This window comes from Pongo abelii, chromosome 16 (genome assembly GCF_028885655.2).
Source record: "Pongo abelii isolate AG06213 chromosome 16, NHGRI_mPonAbe1-v2.0_pri, whole genome shotgun sequence".
Taxonomy (NCBI): Eukaryota; Metazoa; Chordata; class Mammalia; order Primates; family Hominidae; genus Pongo; species Pongo abelii.
The window spans coordinates 85,515,225-85,532,355 of NC_072001.2; the positions used below are offsets into that span (position 1 = coordinate 85,515,225).

Here is a 17,131-nt window from a genome sequence, read left to right on the forward strand (position 1 = left end):
CTAAACTTACTGGTCAATAAAACTGAGTCAGTCCAGATAATGATTTTGTACCTTGGACATTGGTAGCTTTACCTAAGTTCAAGGCACAGAAATAGAAATAAAGATGCCCCCAAGTCCTCCTCTACCATAGTAAATATTCAGCGTCTACTGATAACTTCTCTGATCCTAACATGTATCAGGCAATAATCATGGGAATCCTTGTGTGATGCACTACAGCAGAGCTTACCAAGAGGTATGACAGAATGAAAAATGGGACCGTGGGCTGTGAACTTAACTTTCACCAGGCTCTAATGAATTTCCTTACCCCTGTTTCATACAACAAGTGTGAGGATCAAATACATATAAAAAGTCCCTGACCTGCAGTTCGAGACAAGCCTGGACAGCATGGTAAAACCCCGTCTCTACTAAAAATACAAAAAATTAGCTGGGCATAGTGGCACACACCTATAATTCCAGCTACTCAGGAGGCTGAGGCAGAAGAATTGCCCTCTCCAGTGCCAGGCATTCTTCACAAAAGTCCCAATAGAAGGGAATTTCCCTTCCAGTCTGTGGAAAATCTGATACAGGAAAACAGGCTCTTCACAGCCTCCCAATCAGAGGGCAATGGTGATGATCTCCATGCTGCTTGCAGCTCATCCTCCAGTGGGGGCTGGAGCCCAGGCCCTTCCCAGCCTCTCCTCCCCTCACCCACCGACTCCAGGGATGTCTGGGTAAAGGCATTACGTTGGTGTTGCCTATGCCTGTCCCCTTAGCAGAAGGATAGCTGCCTCTGGACCTCAATGCAAAGAATTCTCCAGGAGTGAGAGCCCTGGTTTTGTGGCTTCCTCAACCTAGCCTTCCTCACTGTCTCTGAAGCCTATCTATAAATGAGCGTACAAAGCCAGCCCTCTGTAAGAACAGGAACACTCTCACTTCTACTTATGGACTGACAACATTTTGCTTGGCTTCTACTATATTCAACAAACAGAGGCTAGGGTTTGGACACGGCATTGCGCACAGTAAAAACGTAGTCTTACTATGTTGTCACAGAAGGGGACAGGGTTTCAATGACTGAGGTCTCGTCATGAATTACACAATAAGGTAGATTATTTAGATGGTAGATTGGCTCTATCCCTTGGTCTGCCTCTTTGTGGCCACTTTCCTGCTCATTATTATCTCCCTCAAACATGGAGAAGGAAGAGAGACAATCTATCAACTCGACATGTCACTTCCCCCACATTGGCACATCTGTCAGGGCCCAATAGACTGCAGAAAGAGCAACTTTTTCTCCAACTTTTTCTGCATTATGCCTCTTTTCTCTATTAAATGCAAAATTTGCTGATCTAAGTCTAAGTATACGTTTTATAGCACATCTGGCAGTTTGAATGATGTTATTTACAAATGCTATAAATCGAAGTGCTAGTTTTTCCTATGTTATCAAAGTTTTCAAATAAACCAATAGATGATATAACTCTCCTAAACTAACTCATATATTATTATCTGTTGAAATTAAACAGACAGTGAATTATCCAGCCACATTTTCCCCAAAGTCTAGGCCAATTAGATTTGACCAGCTATGCCAGGGCCCTGAAGATTTAAAGATAAAATGTCTACAACTAGTATTAAAAATGACCTAGTTTATTAAGAAAACCCATTAAAGTATTTCAAAAACAAAGTCTGGTCTGATAGTTTTATGCTATGAAAAGGAATCCTTCTTTTAAGTGGCTATAAAAATTATTATGCAACATCAAAAAATATAAAATCTATTTTTGTCTGAACTGCATTTGTTCCTTAAATGAAGATCATCCTGAAGGAGGCAACTGAGATTTAGAAAAAATATTTACAATAAAGCCATAACCTCATGCACATTAGCTAAGTAAGGCTAAAAGGAAATAGCAAATAAAATTATAGAAATTTACCTTTTTTTTTTAAAAAAAGAAAAGGGTTTAGTGATAACTCCCATTAACACTGATTTAAATAGGAATGATAAAATTTATGAGCGGGTGTAAAAGCAGAAGATTTACAGGCTAACTATTGAACATGATACTGTTTTGCTAGACAACACCATAAGATGGATGAGCTGTAACAGTGACTTGGTTTAACTAAAAAGCAGCTGCTCCCTCAAGTATGCAGTCTCTCCAAACAATGTTAAATGCTCTGATTCACTGATTAAATATGAAATGTTTCCATTCCGAAATTCACACATGATGTTTATGTGGAGGATGTACTCAGAATTATGACACTGTGATGACAGGCAGAGACAGTGTGAGCCCCGGAGTGGCTGCTCAGTGCAGAGGAGACTGCCCACTGTGGGTCTGCACATCACCTCCCCACCACCAAGCGGGTAGCCCTGACCACATGTCTTACTGCTGGGGGTTATACACAGGGCAGTCATAAATCATCACTGCAATATTTATAACTTCTTGCCTTGAACCAGAACCAATTAAAAACACACTTGGAAAACATGTTCTCTAACATCCTCTTTAAAATATTTATATGGATCAACTTTATTGAAAGTGAATAAACAGAGATAATGTGGCAAAAAGAAATTTTCCCGATATTAAACCCTTGATGATACTTTTTAATTCACTATAAGGAAAAGAATCCACCAGTAGTAGGTAGCTACTTATTTTTGCTGAGTGTCCTCTGCTTTTCTGCATGCTCCACAATCTTTTCTTCCACATAAAGCCCCTTCCGCTTTCGTACCGCGTTCATGTACTTCCGGGCTTGGTTCTCAGAGTCAGCTTTCTCCCCAAAGTGCAAGTATTCCTCCTCAGTAGTTGGCACCCAGAACGGGTCACTGGGAATGATCTTGTAAAAGAAGATGACAGAATGTGCAAGGTTAGGCATTTTTAATTTCAAACCTTATTCACTGAGCTCCCCAATTCATATAGTCTTAGCTAATAAAAAAAAGTTAGGCAATGAACAGCTAAGCTTGCTAGGAAAGGTAATAAGTATGAAGAATCGGCAGGGCATGGTGGCTCACGCCTGTAGCCCTAGCACTTTGGGAGCCAAGGCAGGTGGATTGCCTGAGCTCAGAAGCTCGAGATCAGCCTGGACAACATGGTGAAACCCTGTCTCTACTAAAATACAACAACAACAACAACAAAAATTAGCTGGGTGGGTCGGCATGTGCCTGTAGTCCCAGCTACTAGGGAGGCTGAGGCAGGAGAACCGCTTGAACCCAGGAGGCAGAGGTTGCAGTGAGATGAGATCATGCCACTGCACTCCAGCCTGGGTGACAGAGTGAGGCTCCAACTTAAAAAAAAAAAGTATGAAGAATCATGGGAGGTGTGAACAAATGGAAGTAGATTCAACAAAACTTGTAACACACATTATTATTCTTTGCTCATAGCACTAGTTCATAACACTAAGGAAGAAAGAAAACTATTAATTTTTCATAATATAATTTTAAAAAGCTTTCATTTTTGCTAGGATATATCTGAATGTTAATATCTTTGCCATCAATATTTTGCCTTTGTCCTCAACCTCAACAAAGATCAACACATGTAACTACACTCTTATTATTATTACATATATTTTTTTATTTAAGAGACAGAGTTCTGCTCTGTTGCCCAGGCTGGAGTGCAATGGTGCAATCATAGCTCACTGTAGCCTCAGTCTCCTGGGCTCAAGTGATCCTCCTCCCCTGACCTCCCAAGCAGCTAGGATTACAGGTGCATGCCACCATGCCCAGCTAATTTTTAATTTTTTTTCTGGAGGTGGTGGATGCATGACATTGTGAATGGGAAAAATGCAGCAAAATGTTTATTTAAAATGTTCAAGTTTTGGGGAGGCCAAGGCAGGTGGATCATCTGAGGTCAGGAGTTTGAGACCAGCCTGACCAACATGGAGAAACCCCATCTCTACTAAAAATACAAAAAATTAGCCTGGCTTGATGGTGCATGCCTGTAATCCCAGCTACTTGGGAGGCTGAGGCAGGAGAATCTCTTGAACCCGGGAGGTGGAGGTTGCGGTGAGCCGAGATCACACCATTGCACTCCAGCCTGGGCAACAAGAGTGAAACTCTGTCTCAAAAGAAAAAAAAAAAAAGTTCAATTTTATGTTGTATGAATTTCACCTCAGCACATTATTTTTAAAAAGACAGACTTAAAGAAATTTCCCTGAATACAGAATATGGCACAGAGAGATGGAGATTAAAAAAAAAGTCTGAAAGGAAAGTCAAGAGCCATCAAGTATGTACAGGGTATATCCAACAGGAGTTCTAAAACCAAAAAACAGAGAACAGGATGAGAGTCTTCAGATGGAAAAACCTCACTGAGTCTGGACCAAGATAATAAAATAATCCACCCCTTGTGACAGTGTTGAAATGCTGGAAATCTGTGGGCACCTGCATCTCCTGAGGCTCGATTCTGACCCACTAGATACTATAGAATGGGAGGTGTGAGCCACAACTGTGCTTCTTGCTCTTGAACAAAGGTTGGAAACAAAGCAGCTGCCTGTGTCCTGGTGCTAAGGCAGGTACAGAGAAAATCAGAGAGAAAAGCCAAATCATCTAGAGAAGAACATGAATCAGACCAACGTGACGCTTCGCCTCAGCAATAGCAGTTGCCGGGACATAATGAAGTCCTTCAGAGTGCTAAGGAGCCTCAGTGTGCGCCTACACGTCTTTATCTAGTTAAATAAACCATTATCAGCGAACCAAAAAAAGCCTCTGTCGGACAGACTTTAAAACATATTACCTCTCATGGACACTCAACAAAAGAACTAGAAATATCCTTTCAAAAAAGAGTCCTGGAAGGAAAGGGCAGACAGTAGAAGTGAGAGCAGCCGGGGGGCACAGAGGCATTATCAGCACTAGAGTAACAATTCCGGTGGGTGACAGCAAGTCTAAGGAGTGTCTTGAAGTGGGAGCCCAGTTAGAGGTTGGGCAACAAGGGGCAGAAAAGGAGACAAGGTCCAGGAATTGGGTGGGGAGGCGGGGGTGGGTAGGCAGAGTGGCAGACAGGGGTGAATGGATGGAATTTAGACGAGAAACTGCAGTGAGAAGGAGTGGGGAGGAAGCTCAGTCCTGTGGACTTGGCCATCTGAGGGGGTTCTTCTGGGTCAGAGGGTTTGTGCTATAATTTTGTGGGAACAACAGTCCTAGAGACTCATTTCTGATTCACTAGCCACTGGGCCTAGGATAGCAAGGCTCATTCCGGATCATTCACCAGCAAACAATGTCACCATGATACCAGCCAGGCTGAGTCAGTATGGGCTCAGGGCCTGGGCAGGAGGAAGGAAGGGAAGGTGGCTGCCACTCAAAACAGCCTGACTGGTCAAAAGCCACCCACCCAGGGTGAGGGTAGGTGTAGCTATGTAGAGGGAACATGACGGAGCCTGTGGTGATGGAACAGTTCTGTATCTTGATTACATAAAGCTACATATGTAATACATCTTTATAGCACTACAGACATACAAACTCCCATGAATATACAGAGCAGAAGAAAGGGAGCCTGCATCTTTGATGGTGTCCCTGAGCCATGGTACCAGCCCTACTTGCTTAAACAATTACTATTCTGGCATTATGGTTCTTGCAGCTGAAAACACTCATAATCTATCAAATGATACAGGGTTGTTGTGAAGACTGAAGAAGATACTATATGAAAGTCATATGGTAAAGCACCTGGCACATCCTAGATTTGTCTGGCTCCAAAGCCTGCCCTTTGCCATGTTTGCAGACTGCCATGAAGACTGAGTTTATCCAAACATAAATTGCACAATGGTACTAGCTAAGTCAAGTGCATATATTATAACTGGTGAAACCCGAACAAGCACTATGGGTGTATCAATGTCAATGTACTGTAAGAGATGTTAACATTAGGGGAGGAGGGGTGAATGGCACATAGGACCTCCTTGTACATATTTTTTGGTAACTTCCTATGGAAAAAAACTATTGTAATTTTTTAAACAAATTCTTTTCAAGACCCCCGGTCACAAGTTATAATTCTCTTTTGTCTGGAGGTAAAATTCTCAACATTCGTAAGAAACATAAACTGTTTTCAGAATTGGTTATTCTGCTTTGCTGGTGGGAGGACAGGGTGAGAGGGGTGGTGTCTGTTCCTCATATGCGAGGAAACAGGCAGAGAGGCTGCAATGAGCGAGAAGAACCAAGTGAGTCTGTGTGGAATCAAACCCAGAGAGTGAGGAGTCGGGGGTTGGCACTTCACTGAATCAGGAGCAGGCACTGAGGCCAGAGGGAACGTGGTGTGAGGGTTAACTGCACTGGCTCTGGAGCCAGGCAGTCTCCATTCAATGCCAGTTCCCTACTCGCTTAGCTGTACGATCTTGGGCAACTTATTTCAAACCATTTATAGCTGGGTTCTTCTATTTGTAAGGATGGAATGTTAAAGTCCCAATATCATAGCACTGTATGAAGACATCTTCACTACTCCTGCATCTGTGTGGACAGCCTGAAGCCACTTGCCTCAACATGCCCAACAAACTCTGAGAACAGGGGAGATGGAGTAACACTCGAGTGCTCGAGGCTGGTTTTGAATTTCCTTAGTGGAGCAAAGACAAGGCTACCCTTTTATGGTTGTCCAGCTTGTGCTCTACAGAAAGGCCCCCCCAGGCCACAGAGAGGGGCTTGATATCAAACTGAAGAAAAAGGTGCTTTTTTTTTTTTCCTCACTGCCTCACCCAGAATTCATCGGCCTAGCGTGAGAATGTATTTTTCCAACTCAACAGCCTGAAGGGGATGCCATTTTCTAATCATAAGAAGGCACTCAAGTGCAAACTGTTGCCCTAGGCATTAAGGGAAAAGAAAGCCTAGAAGTAAAAAGCTCTGGGTGCTCCATTTCAATTTTTTGCCCAGTTTTCACTATGATTACTGCCGGCAGGTGGAAAATACCATGTCCAAAATAAGCTTGTTTGGTGCTATTGTAATCATTTCACCCGGTATGAACTTTAGCCCACCCCTCAGGGTAATCTCAGTAATAAGGGATGAATCTTGAGGTTATGCTGACATACATGTACAACAGCACTGGTTGGTAATATTTTTTCTTTCTGTGTCTGTTATTAGCTCCTTTTCTTCCTTTTTCATAGAAGGGTAAAACATAGAAAGAGAAATTATGAGATTGCTGACTTCAAAGGTTTCCTCATGGAAAAATGCCTGTAATTTTATTTTCTCTATTTTTTGAAGCACTTTCTCTCAAAAGCTCTTGATTGTAAATTATATGGTGTGGTAGAATACAAATGAAAAGAAGTGCCTTGGAGTGAGAAGCCATATCTCAACAACTGTGTTATTTCTAAACCTAACTATGGGGGAAAAACCAAGACAGCCAAAAAATATCAGATCAATGACATTTAATTATAATGTAGTTTTTAAGATTTCAAAGATTTGAAGCTTTTGGGAACAGGACCACGACAGGTGGCAAGGACGTGGCAGAAGGATGGTACAAAACTGGGGCAAAACTTTTCTTGAGAATATTTTTCTCTCAAGTTATTTATTTAAGAGACTTATTTTTAATAACAAGATGTAGCTAAGCCAGAAAGTAGTATGTTTTTAAAAAAGTATTACATGTGTAAGATCAATTTTAAGATTTTTTTTTTTTTAATTTCTGAAGGATAAAGGAGATGGACAACCATCAAGGCTTTCAGGTAACAAAAACTGCCTATTTGGTAAAATCTTGCTGTTTTTATACTAGTTGTCCCTAAATATCCATTCTTTACCTTTCTTTGGTAATAGATATTTCAGGTAGGCATATAGCCACCTAGATTCCGAAGGTGGGGGCATACTTTTCCAATAAAGAGCCAGACAGTAAATATCTTAGACTTTGCAGGCCATATATTATTTCTATCACAGCTACTTTACTCTGCTTAACAGCAGCCATAGAAAATACATACATGATTGGGTACAGCTGTATTCTAACAAATTTTATTTATCAAAACAGACAATAGGCCATAGACCTAAAGACTACATTTCCCAGTCTCCTTCTTAGGTGGGGCCTTGTTAGATGTGGTCAGGTGACTGGTTTTGGATATTGGCATGAGGGGGAAGTGGTGTGTGCAAGATTCAGTTTGTGTCCTTAAAGGGAAGGAGTATATCTTACTCTTCCTCATCCCTATTCTTATTGGCCGGAATGCAGATGTGATGCGGGAGGTAGAACGGCCACTTTGGACAATCAGTGGGAGCTAAGTGTTGAGAAAGGCAGCAAGCCAGAATGGGCCTGGGCTCCTACCACAGTGAGCCACATTTCAGCCCTAGTCTGCCTCCTTAGACTCAAAAGAGAAATAATCTCTGCCTTATTTGAGCCACTATATTTTGGGATCCCTTTATTAGAGCAGTCTTACCTGCTTCCTAACTAACATATCTGACAACTAAGAAATGAAGGGAACTTTATACATTTTTCTAAAAAAAAAAAATGCATTATAAAAATCACTTTTGAGGATAAGACTGTCAAATGATGAGATTTTAAAACAAAAAACAGAATATACGAATTCAAATGAATCATTCTTCCAATAATGATGCCATTACAACAGCTCTGAATGCCTATTTGGGATCTGCATTTACAGACAATCCCAGTGATTACTTAACCTACATCCTCTTTGTTCTGATCAAACATACTATAACCCAGTTTTATGCACAAGTGTTAATCAAGGCCATCTTCATGAGATGGATGACTTCTCATCTCTAAGATATTCAGAAGCATGACTTGTGAATTCTGAAGGCAGTTTGCAGCAACGGTAACACCAATGAAGAAAGCATTCTTCCTCTCAAGGTCATTAGGTTGAAGTGGACTGAATCTCTCTGGTTCTAAATATCATTTAGCTGTATTGCTCTGTAATCACACATCTGGTCACTAAAACCTGTGGTAGAGGATGCTGTAATGATTTTTTCATTAGAACCATCAGTAATACATTTGCACTACAGACATAGTTCCTATTTTTCAGGCATTGCCTTTTAAAACCCATCCCTTATATTTCTTACTTGGTTTGTGTTCTTATGTAAAACTTGGATGCCAAAAACCAAAACCAAAACTAAAAAGCTAGAATTTTGGATAAATGAGAAATTACTACCCACAAGCACAGGAATTAAAAAATAAATGTTTGGGGGTGTACTGTTTTCTACATAATGAAATTCAGCAATATCTCATCAGATATAAGCCAGCAAAGCCATCAAAACACCATTAAGTTTTCAGAGAAATATGCAAAAGTCAAGAAAAGATTCATAGTAAATTACTGTTAAAACCTAGAGTTTGTACTGACCAAAAAAATGTAACCTAAATCACAGCATTAACCTTGGTTCTGTCAAGCATTAAGAATGTGACTTTTTTTTTTTTTAAAAGGAAAAGCAGACACAATGGAGTGCTCTGGGCTAGCAACTTCACTTGCATCAATTTAGATGATATGAACTTGCTGAATTAAAATCAAATTTGCCCTGTCCAAAGTCAATTTTTCTAAAGTGCCACCCTTCTTTACTTCACTGATTCACTTGATTATAAATTTTGTTTTAAAAAGAAAGTTCTCCCTCAATTGTTCTCATTTTCCATTCTCTTCTAAATTTAAACTCTTCTTAAAGTGTTCTGGAAAAATGGATCCATTAGGCTAAAGAAAGTGAGAAAGATAACAGCTTAGCATTGAAGCTAAATCATGAGTTTTCCTGAAATAGAGTTTAAGGAAAAAAACCACGGATTATCTGTGTGAAGCCCTGTGCAATGAATGCCACACCGCTGAGAGCAAGCCAAAACGAATGTGGTGTAGACTCAGAGAACGAACCACAAGGAAACAATCTTCCCATCAGCAACGGCTGGTCAGCCACAATGTCAGGCACTAGGTTAGATATTTGACTTAGGGGTGAAGAAAACTCAGGGAGGGTCCATGATTTGTCCAAATAAATAGAAGAATATTTGAAACCAGGACTATCTGACTCCAAAGTCAATGCTTCTTCCATTACCTTACAAGCCTCCATGGTAAAAGGGAATAATGTGAAGTTATTTCAATTCCCTGTAAACACTATCAACAAAAACTGCTTTCTTAAAACAATCTTTCTACTTATATCCTTGAGTTTACAATTTGATTCCTGACCTTAGGCTTTTTCTTGAAAAGTAAATTGTTTTTTGCACATGCCTGCAGTTTGCTTTTACCAGCCTTTTCTCATGCGGCACCTTCTGATTGAATGTCCTGGTTAACGTCTACTTTTCCTTTACGGATATGTTCAGGATGGGTGGTCTGACCTTACCTTTGCTGCTTGTTATTATTTTTTCTCTAACTTAACAATGTGTTCACAATCTTTCCTTCTCTCCCCAGCAACGTGGATCTGTTAAGTTTTCCTTTCTGATTACAGATAAGGTTTGCCTTTTCACCTACCTTTACCTACACTGACAATGAGGGGTTCTGAGTAGCCATTTCATTCCATTCTCATTCCACAACACCTGAAAGCCACAGAAACCTTGAATCTCCATAATGGGGACTGAAGAATATACCATACATAATAATTTAAAGCTACCCCTTGCAAGAAGTGTAACTGTTCCCCTCTAAATACTGGAGATATTTTTTTTCCCCTAGAAGAAAATATTCTTAAAATTTCACATTCAAAAGGTCTGTGATTTTGTTTTAAAAGTCTAAAATATATATTTGGATGAAAAAAGGATTAAATTTTCAGCATCGTAAATTTTATACTGAATAAAAGAAACAAATGACAGAGAGTGTGTGTGTGTGTGTATGTGTGTGTGTGTTTATTATAAACCACAGATGATCTCAGGCTCATTCAATCTGGATGAAAAACCCATTTGCTTTCTCCTGTCCATTTGACTGAGTTGAGCCATAGGAAGGCCAAATGGCATGATCTGTGTTGTTTGCTACTCTTGGCCTCCTCTGTAGGGAATGTATCCACAGATGAGAAGGAAGGAATGAATGGGAACTTGGATTTTTACCTCCCAATGGCTGAATACTAGTTGCGGGCTGGCCAGGCCACTTGTCCTCTTCCTGATTTCATCAGCAAAACCAAAGCTTTCAGCAACAGGCAGCACAGCCTTGATGATGAACATGTCTGTCCCTTCTTTCATTTCTTCTTGAAGTACTCGACCTTCTCTCTTTGACAAGACAGCATAGACTCGACCTGTAAAACCATAAATCTTTTAAAATCATGGATCAGTCATATGGCTTGAGCCACACCAAAACATGATTACCCATATACTCTGTAACAATCCACAAATGATTAAATTTGTTCTCAATAATGTTGGTTTACAAAAGCAAGGAACACTTTTTCAGTGTTTATTTAAAAAGCATGAGATTTATAGAAAAATGAGAAACAAAAAATAATAAAAAATTAAATCACCCCAAACTACACTGCTCATAGACAAACTCCACAAAACAGCAAGAGAAGATTTGTAAAAGGACCTTTCAATGCAGTTTCACCTACGAGCTATCTTTGGGTCTGAAATCCAATGAGACGAGTGTGGCTGGGCTTCGTAAATATTAAAATATTTTAATAATTTTGAGACCTTATTGACATGGCAATGATAATTAAGATGGCATAGGCTATTTGGGCTTAGTAGGCAAGCAACTGGCATTTTTATACCAAAAATTAAAACCACACACATAAATATTTGCTCATAGTTTTCTTAAACTGGTAATATTTAAGTGGCATGAGTATTAAGTGTTTTATTCCCCTGAAAACTGATAGGTTTGGAATCTTTAAGGTCTGGTAAGAATTTCTAGTGCCACAGCACAAGAATTCCACTAGCAAATTCTCTTGGATGACTCTTTCAATTCGTCTTTAGGCACAGTTCTGCCTCACACTCAGGAGGGAAACATCTTCCCCTCTGACTGGTGTTCTGTATGAGTGTCTCTGGGTATGCAATGTATCCTTTCAACTAGTAAGGAGAACAGACCCTGTAAAGAATAGAGATACATTGAAAATCACAGACAATCATGAAGGACTTGCTGTAACCAGCAGATACTCTCTTTAAAGCCTTCTCTTTCACCTGCTGCCTAAAAAATAATTTTAGTTACATAAGTGATCCATTGCATATATTATCCTTAAACATTTACAACATTGCTGCTAAGCAGGGCTAAAGTATCCTTTGACCACCATTGAGTCCTGGACCCTTCTCTCCTAACTGCCAAGGTGATGAGTCTGGAGTGTCTACTACCCACTTACCTTTATTTATTTATTTTTTAAACTAGAAACTGAGGACACAAAGCCAAAATGTCTGACTTCCAAACTTTTCTCTCTGATTCAGATTTCCCCCTAGTGGCAGTTATTAGGAAGGGTAATAGGAAACAAATGGCAGAAAATCTATTGTGTCACAAGGCCTCAAGGAAAAAACCTAAACTAAAATCTCTGATGAGCCTTCACCATGTTTAGTTTTAGCTTAAAAACAAACAAATTAACACTCCATTTGTAATGAAAGGCACCCCCTTTCCTCTTGTCTACTTCCCCAGCTAGCTACTATGTTCTCTCCTTCCTTGCTTCCTCACGTCTCTTAAACAGGTAGCTTCTCATTTCTCACTATGTGCTCTTTCTTTAACATCTAGCTCTCCTGGTTGCTTCAGGAAACTGCTTCCTTGAAATTTCACAATAATTATCATATTCCTAACCTAAATGTTTTTTTTTCCCAATTTTCATTCTCTGTGATTTCTCTGTGGTATTTGAAGCTACTGATTAATATCAACTCTGTCAACTGTCTCCAATCTTAGTATTATTCTCCTTACACTCCTGGCCTTCTGACCGTCATTCTCTTTATTTCAGTATCTCCTGAACTTCTTCTTATGAGTATTCTTTGAGGCTTCATACTCTTTGAACAAACTCTCCACTCAGCGTGCCAACTAATTTATAATTTGTGTGGTTTAAACTAACTAATTTTATGCTTGGGACTCCTAAGGCCATCAAGCCAGGCCTCTCCTTGGATCTCCAATACCACTTTACAATGGATGCCAGGGCACCTCTGTGGTGGAAGCCAACTTCCTTTTAAATTTAACACGTCTAACAATATATTATCTACTTCAAAAGGCAACTCCATTCTCCCCATTCCAACTATTTCCCCCTGTCATTCATACCAGAAACCTCATAGTTACAGAATCACACAACAGTGGGGTAGAAGGAAACTTGAGGGTCAAGAAGTTCTACCAAAGTAGCTGTTCAAGCTCTCCTTGTATACTCTAAAACTCATTTTCTCCCAGGGTAGCCCATTCCATCTTTGGATAACTGTAAAACAGCTGACAATTCTTGAGTCCCAAGTATGTTCCCCTGAAGTTTCTGACCATCAGTCCTAGTTTTTATCACATGGGACAAGTTTAATCCCTCTCCCACAAATTACCCTGTAAGCTACTCAAAGACAGCTATCTCATGTTCACTTTTCCAAGCCAATCTTGCTGTGACGAGACCTGTATTTCCTGTTTTATCGTGGCCACTCTCCTACTTGAACTACTATGATTTATTTACATACCTCTTGGTATTTGGTACCCGGAAATGAAAACAATACTTCAAGTATAGTCTGAAAAGCTCCCAAAACAGCAGAATGATTATTATTTTCATTAGTGATCCCTTTTAGTTATATATTATCTGTCTGAGATATATAGAAAAGAAGTCTTACCATAACACCTAACATGTGTGAACTAGTAATCTTTACTCCCCTATCTCATTCGAAGAAATGTTTTAAGGGCCAGGAGAGCAGTGGCTCACGCCTATAATCCCAGCACTCTGGGAGGCCGAGGCAGGTGGATCACTTGAGGTCAGGAGTTCGAGACCAGCCTGGCCAATATGGGCTCCACATTGCCACTAACACTACAAAAATTAGTTGGGCATGGTGGTGCGTGCCTGTAATCCCAACTACTCCAGAGGCTGAGGCAGGAGAATTTGGGAGGTGGAGATTGCAGTGAGCTGAGATCGTGCCACTGCACTCCAACCTGGGCAATAGAGTGAGACTCGGTCACCAAAAAAAAAACGTTTGAAGGTAGTTTATGGAAGTAAATACAAAACAATAAAACAATAGGGGTAAAAAAGAATGAGGAAAGTGGGGCAAACAGACCACGAATAAGGGACCAGTGGGGACAAGCTGCCTGACTGCTGCTGCATGGGTCATGCCAGCAGGCTTAGATCAATAATTGTAATTGAAACTGAATATAGTTAACATGTAATTTTGATCCATTCAATTTTAATTCCATGAAAACTATATCTTGATACTGGGGCACAGTGATGGATCACCAAGCACAGGAAAATACTATTATAAAACCTTCCAAACACACTTGGTTCTCATGATAGGTGTGTCCAATGCTTGGATGCATTCAAAGACCCTAAATGTGCCATTGTCATCACTGAGAAATTAACACAGCCATATCAAAAAGAATTTCTGATCATGGGGCCCTTGACTGCAAATACTTTCATACCCTTTCCACTGGATATCTGTTCCATCATGATCACTCGTTTGTTCAGTCACTTAAATAAAGATCAGAGTTGGTTGAGTACAGCGGCTCATCACTGTAATACTAGCACTTTGGGAGGCAGACGTGGGAGGAACGCTTGAGACCAGCCTAGGTAACAAAACAAGACCCTGTCTCCAAAAAAATTTAAAAATTAGCCAGGTGTAGTGGTGTGCACCTGCAGTCCTAGCTACTTGGGGGACTAAGGCAGGAGGATCATCTGAGCTCAGGAGTTGGAGGCTGCAGTGGACTATGATTGTGCCACTGTACTCCAGCCTGGGTGACTGGGCAGGACCCTGTGGGAGGGAGGGATGGAGGCGGGAAGGAAGTGAAAGAAGGAGGTACCACAGTACCCTATTGTATGAAAGGAACCAGGGAAGAGGAATTCATCAAGGAAAAAACCAGCAACAAAAAGGTTAATCAATTAAAACAGTTTTGATCACTGCTCAACTGTTAATGACTACACTATAAATATCTCAGCCTGTATTCAAGGCAGTAACCCACCCCTTCAGCTTCTCTAACTGCCAGACTCTAGAGTACACAGGGCACAGCCTCTGTGCTCCAAGCCAAGGTACATCACTCACTGTCCACAGGCAGAACCATTTGAGGTTTTGCCAACTCTGAGCTCACAGTTTCTTCAACCTAGAATACTCTTAGTCCAACCCTATATTCAAATCCTTCTCATCATTCAAGGCCCATTCAAAAATTACTTGTTCCATGAAGTCTTCTTTAATACCCAAGCTCAGAAAAGTCTCTTTACCATTTGGGTGAATATTATCTGTTCTTTTATGGCCTTATGGATTCTCATATGTACATTTTCTTCTTCCATAATATTAAGATTAACCTGTACATTCTACAATCTTGAAAGCTAGAAGTTTGGTGATTAAAGGTATGCTGTTTTTTCAGAATTTAGGAAAGGGAGTAGTTGTCCACAGCAATGTTTTCTTTAACAGTAAACAATCAGGAAACAATGCAAATTTCCAATTTCAGAATGACAGTTAAGTAAACTATATCATATCCTATTGCTAAGATTACACGTAGAGGTTAAAATGAAAATTATGAATTCTAAGTAGCCAAATGAAAGCATGCCTATAAAATAAATAATAAACCTAAAAAGCAAAATATTACATTATTTCTATCATAAGGTTACAGCTATGCAAAATGTACTATTATGGACAAGGCTTGTAAAAGAAAATGGGAAATAAAGTTGGATTCCAAGGAGAAAGAGCGTTCTTTCACCTGTGATTTGTTATTGTTGGTAACACTTATGCAATAACTTTAATTAAAAACACACACACAAATAAATTAGTAGGTACTTATTCTTATACACCAGGTCACACTAACCTTTTCCTTTTGTCACAGAGCTATAAGACTGCTGAAGCAGGCCAACGTGGTTGACAGGATACAGATGGGCTTCAATCAAATAGGAGACAAAGCATGCTGCAGACACAGTGGGGAACGTAGGCTGGTTGCTACTATATAGATAGATCAGCTACAAGTTTATAGGTAATTGATGTTAACAGGTCAAACCCACTGTGGAAAGTTGTCCTTAGTGAGTCTGCTAGCACCTCTTACTATTATAATCAGTGACTTAAAAAAGAAGGCACAACGATCAAATCCAAAGTTGACATGAAGTTGGCTGGAAACAAATACTGTGACACAGTCAAGATAACTGGGCAAGGACCCCAATTTTTTTCATTTTTTAGATAGAGGGTCTTGTTATGTTCCCACAGCTAGATTTGAATTCCTGGGCTCAAGCGATCTCCTGCCTCAGCCGTGCAGCTGGGACTATAGGCATACGCTAGCATGCCTGGCTAGGACTTGAAATGCAAATTGTGTTAAACCAACCAAGTGTCCAGGATTTGAGAGGTCAAGCTGTTGCAGACCAGCCTGGGCAACATGGTGAGACTCCGTCTCCACAAACATTAAAAAGTTAGCAGGGCATGGTGGCATGCCTGTGGTTCCTGGAGGCTGAGGTGGGAGGAGCGCTTTGAGCCTGGGAGGTTGAGGCTGTGGCAGTGAGTCATGTTTGCGCCACTGTACTCCAGCCTGGGTGACAGAGTGAGACCCTGTCTCCAAAACAAAAAAAAATAAATAAAAGGAAGGTCATGCTGAACAGCAGTTCCTATAAAACCAACTAGAAATGAGTTTACTTTAGGCTTAATAGTAGTCTTCAATGTGCTATGGTACAAAGAAAGCCAACTTAATACTAAGTTGCTGAATACAAAATTATTCCATCAATCAAAGCCCATTTCAAAGTACCATGACTTTCAAGAGACCTACTGTTTCAAATTTTGCTAATCCCAATTTCTCATAAAGCTTCCCTAGAAAACCATGTTTGTGCACTAAATAATATTGTATTTTACTTTCTAATTATTTTATATAATTAAGCTTTGTCACCTTAAGTTATGTCTCAAAGCAGGAATCATGTTTAACACAGTATTGGCACATGCAGCTCATTAAAGCTTTGTTGAATTGAATTACAAAATGCTGAGGAAATGTAAAAAGAACCCTAAGTATAGAATAAGAAAAGGTTTAAAGGCCAGGTGGGTGGCTCATGCCTGTAATCACGGCACTTTGGGAGGCCGAGGAGGGAGGATCATGAGGTCAGGAGATGGAGACCATCCTGGCCAACATGGTGAAACCCTGTCTCTACTAAAAATACAAAAATTAGCTGGGCGTGGTGGTGCGCACCTGTAGTCTCAGCTACTCTGGAGGTTAAGGCAGGAGAACTGCTTGAATCCGGGAGGCAGAGGTTGCAGTGAGCCAGGATCGTGCCACT

The 17,131-nt window shown here is 40.3% G+C and overlaps 1 protein-coding gene across 1 annotated transcript in view; it reads right to left on the reverse strand.

Moving 5' to 3' along the window:
- Window positions 1-2,448: 2,448 nt before the first annotated feature.
- Window positions 2,449-17,131, reverse strand: part of EFL1 (elongation factor like GTPase 1) — a 131,817-nt gene continuing 117,134 nt past the window's right edge. Inside the window, 2 exon segments of the mRNA NM_001132381.2 lie at window positions 2,449-2,790; window positions 10,860-11,044. Coding sequence (NP_001125853.2) covers window positions 2,602-2,790; window positions 10,860-11,044 — 374 coding nt within the window. The 3' untranslated portion in view covers window positions 2,449-2,601.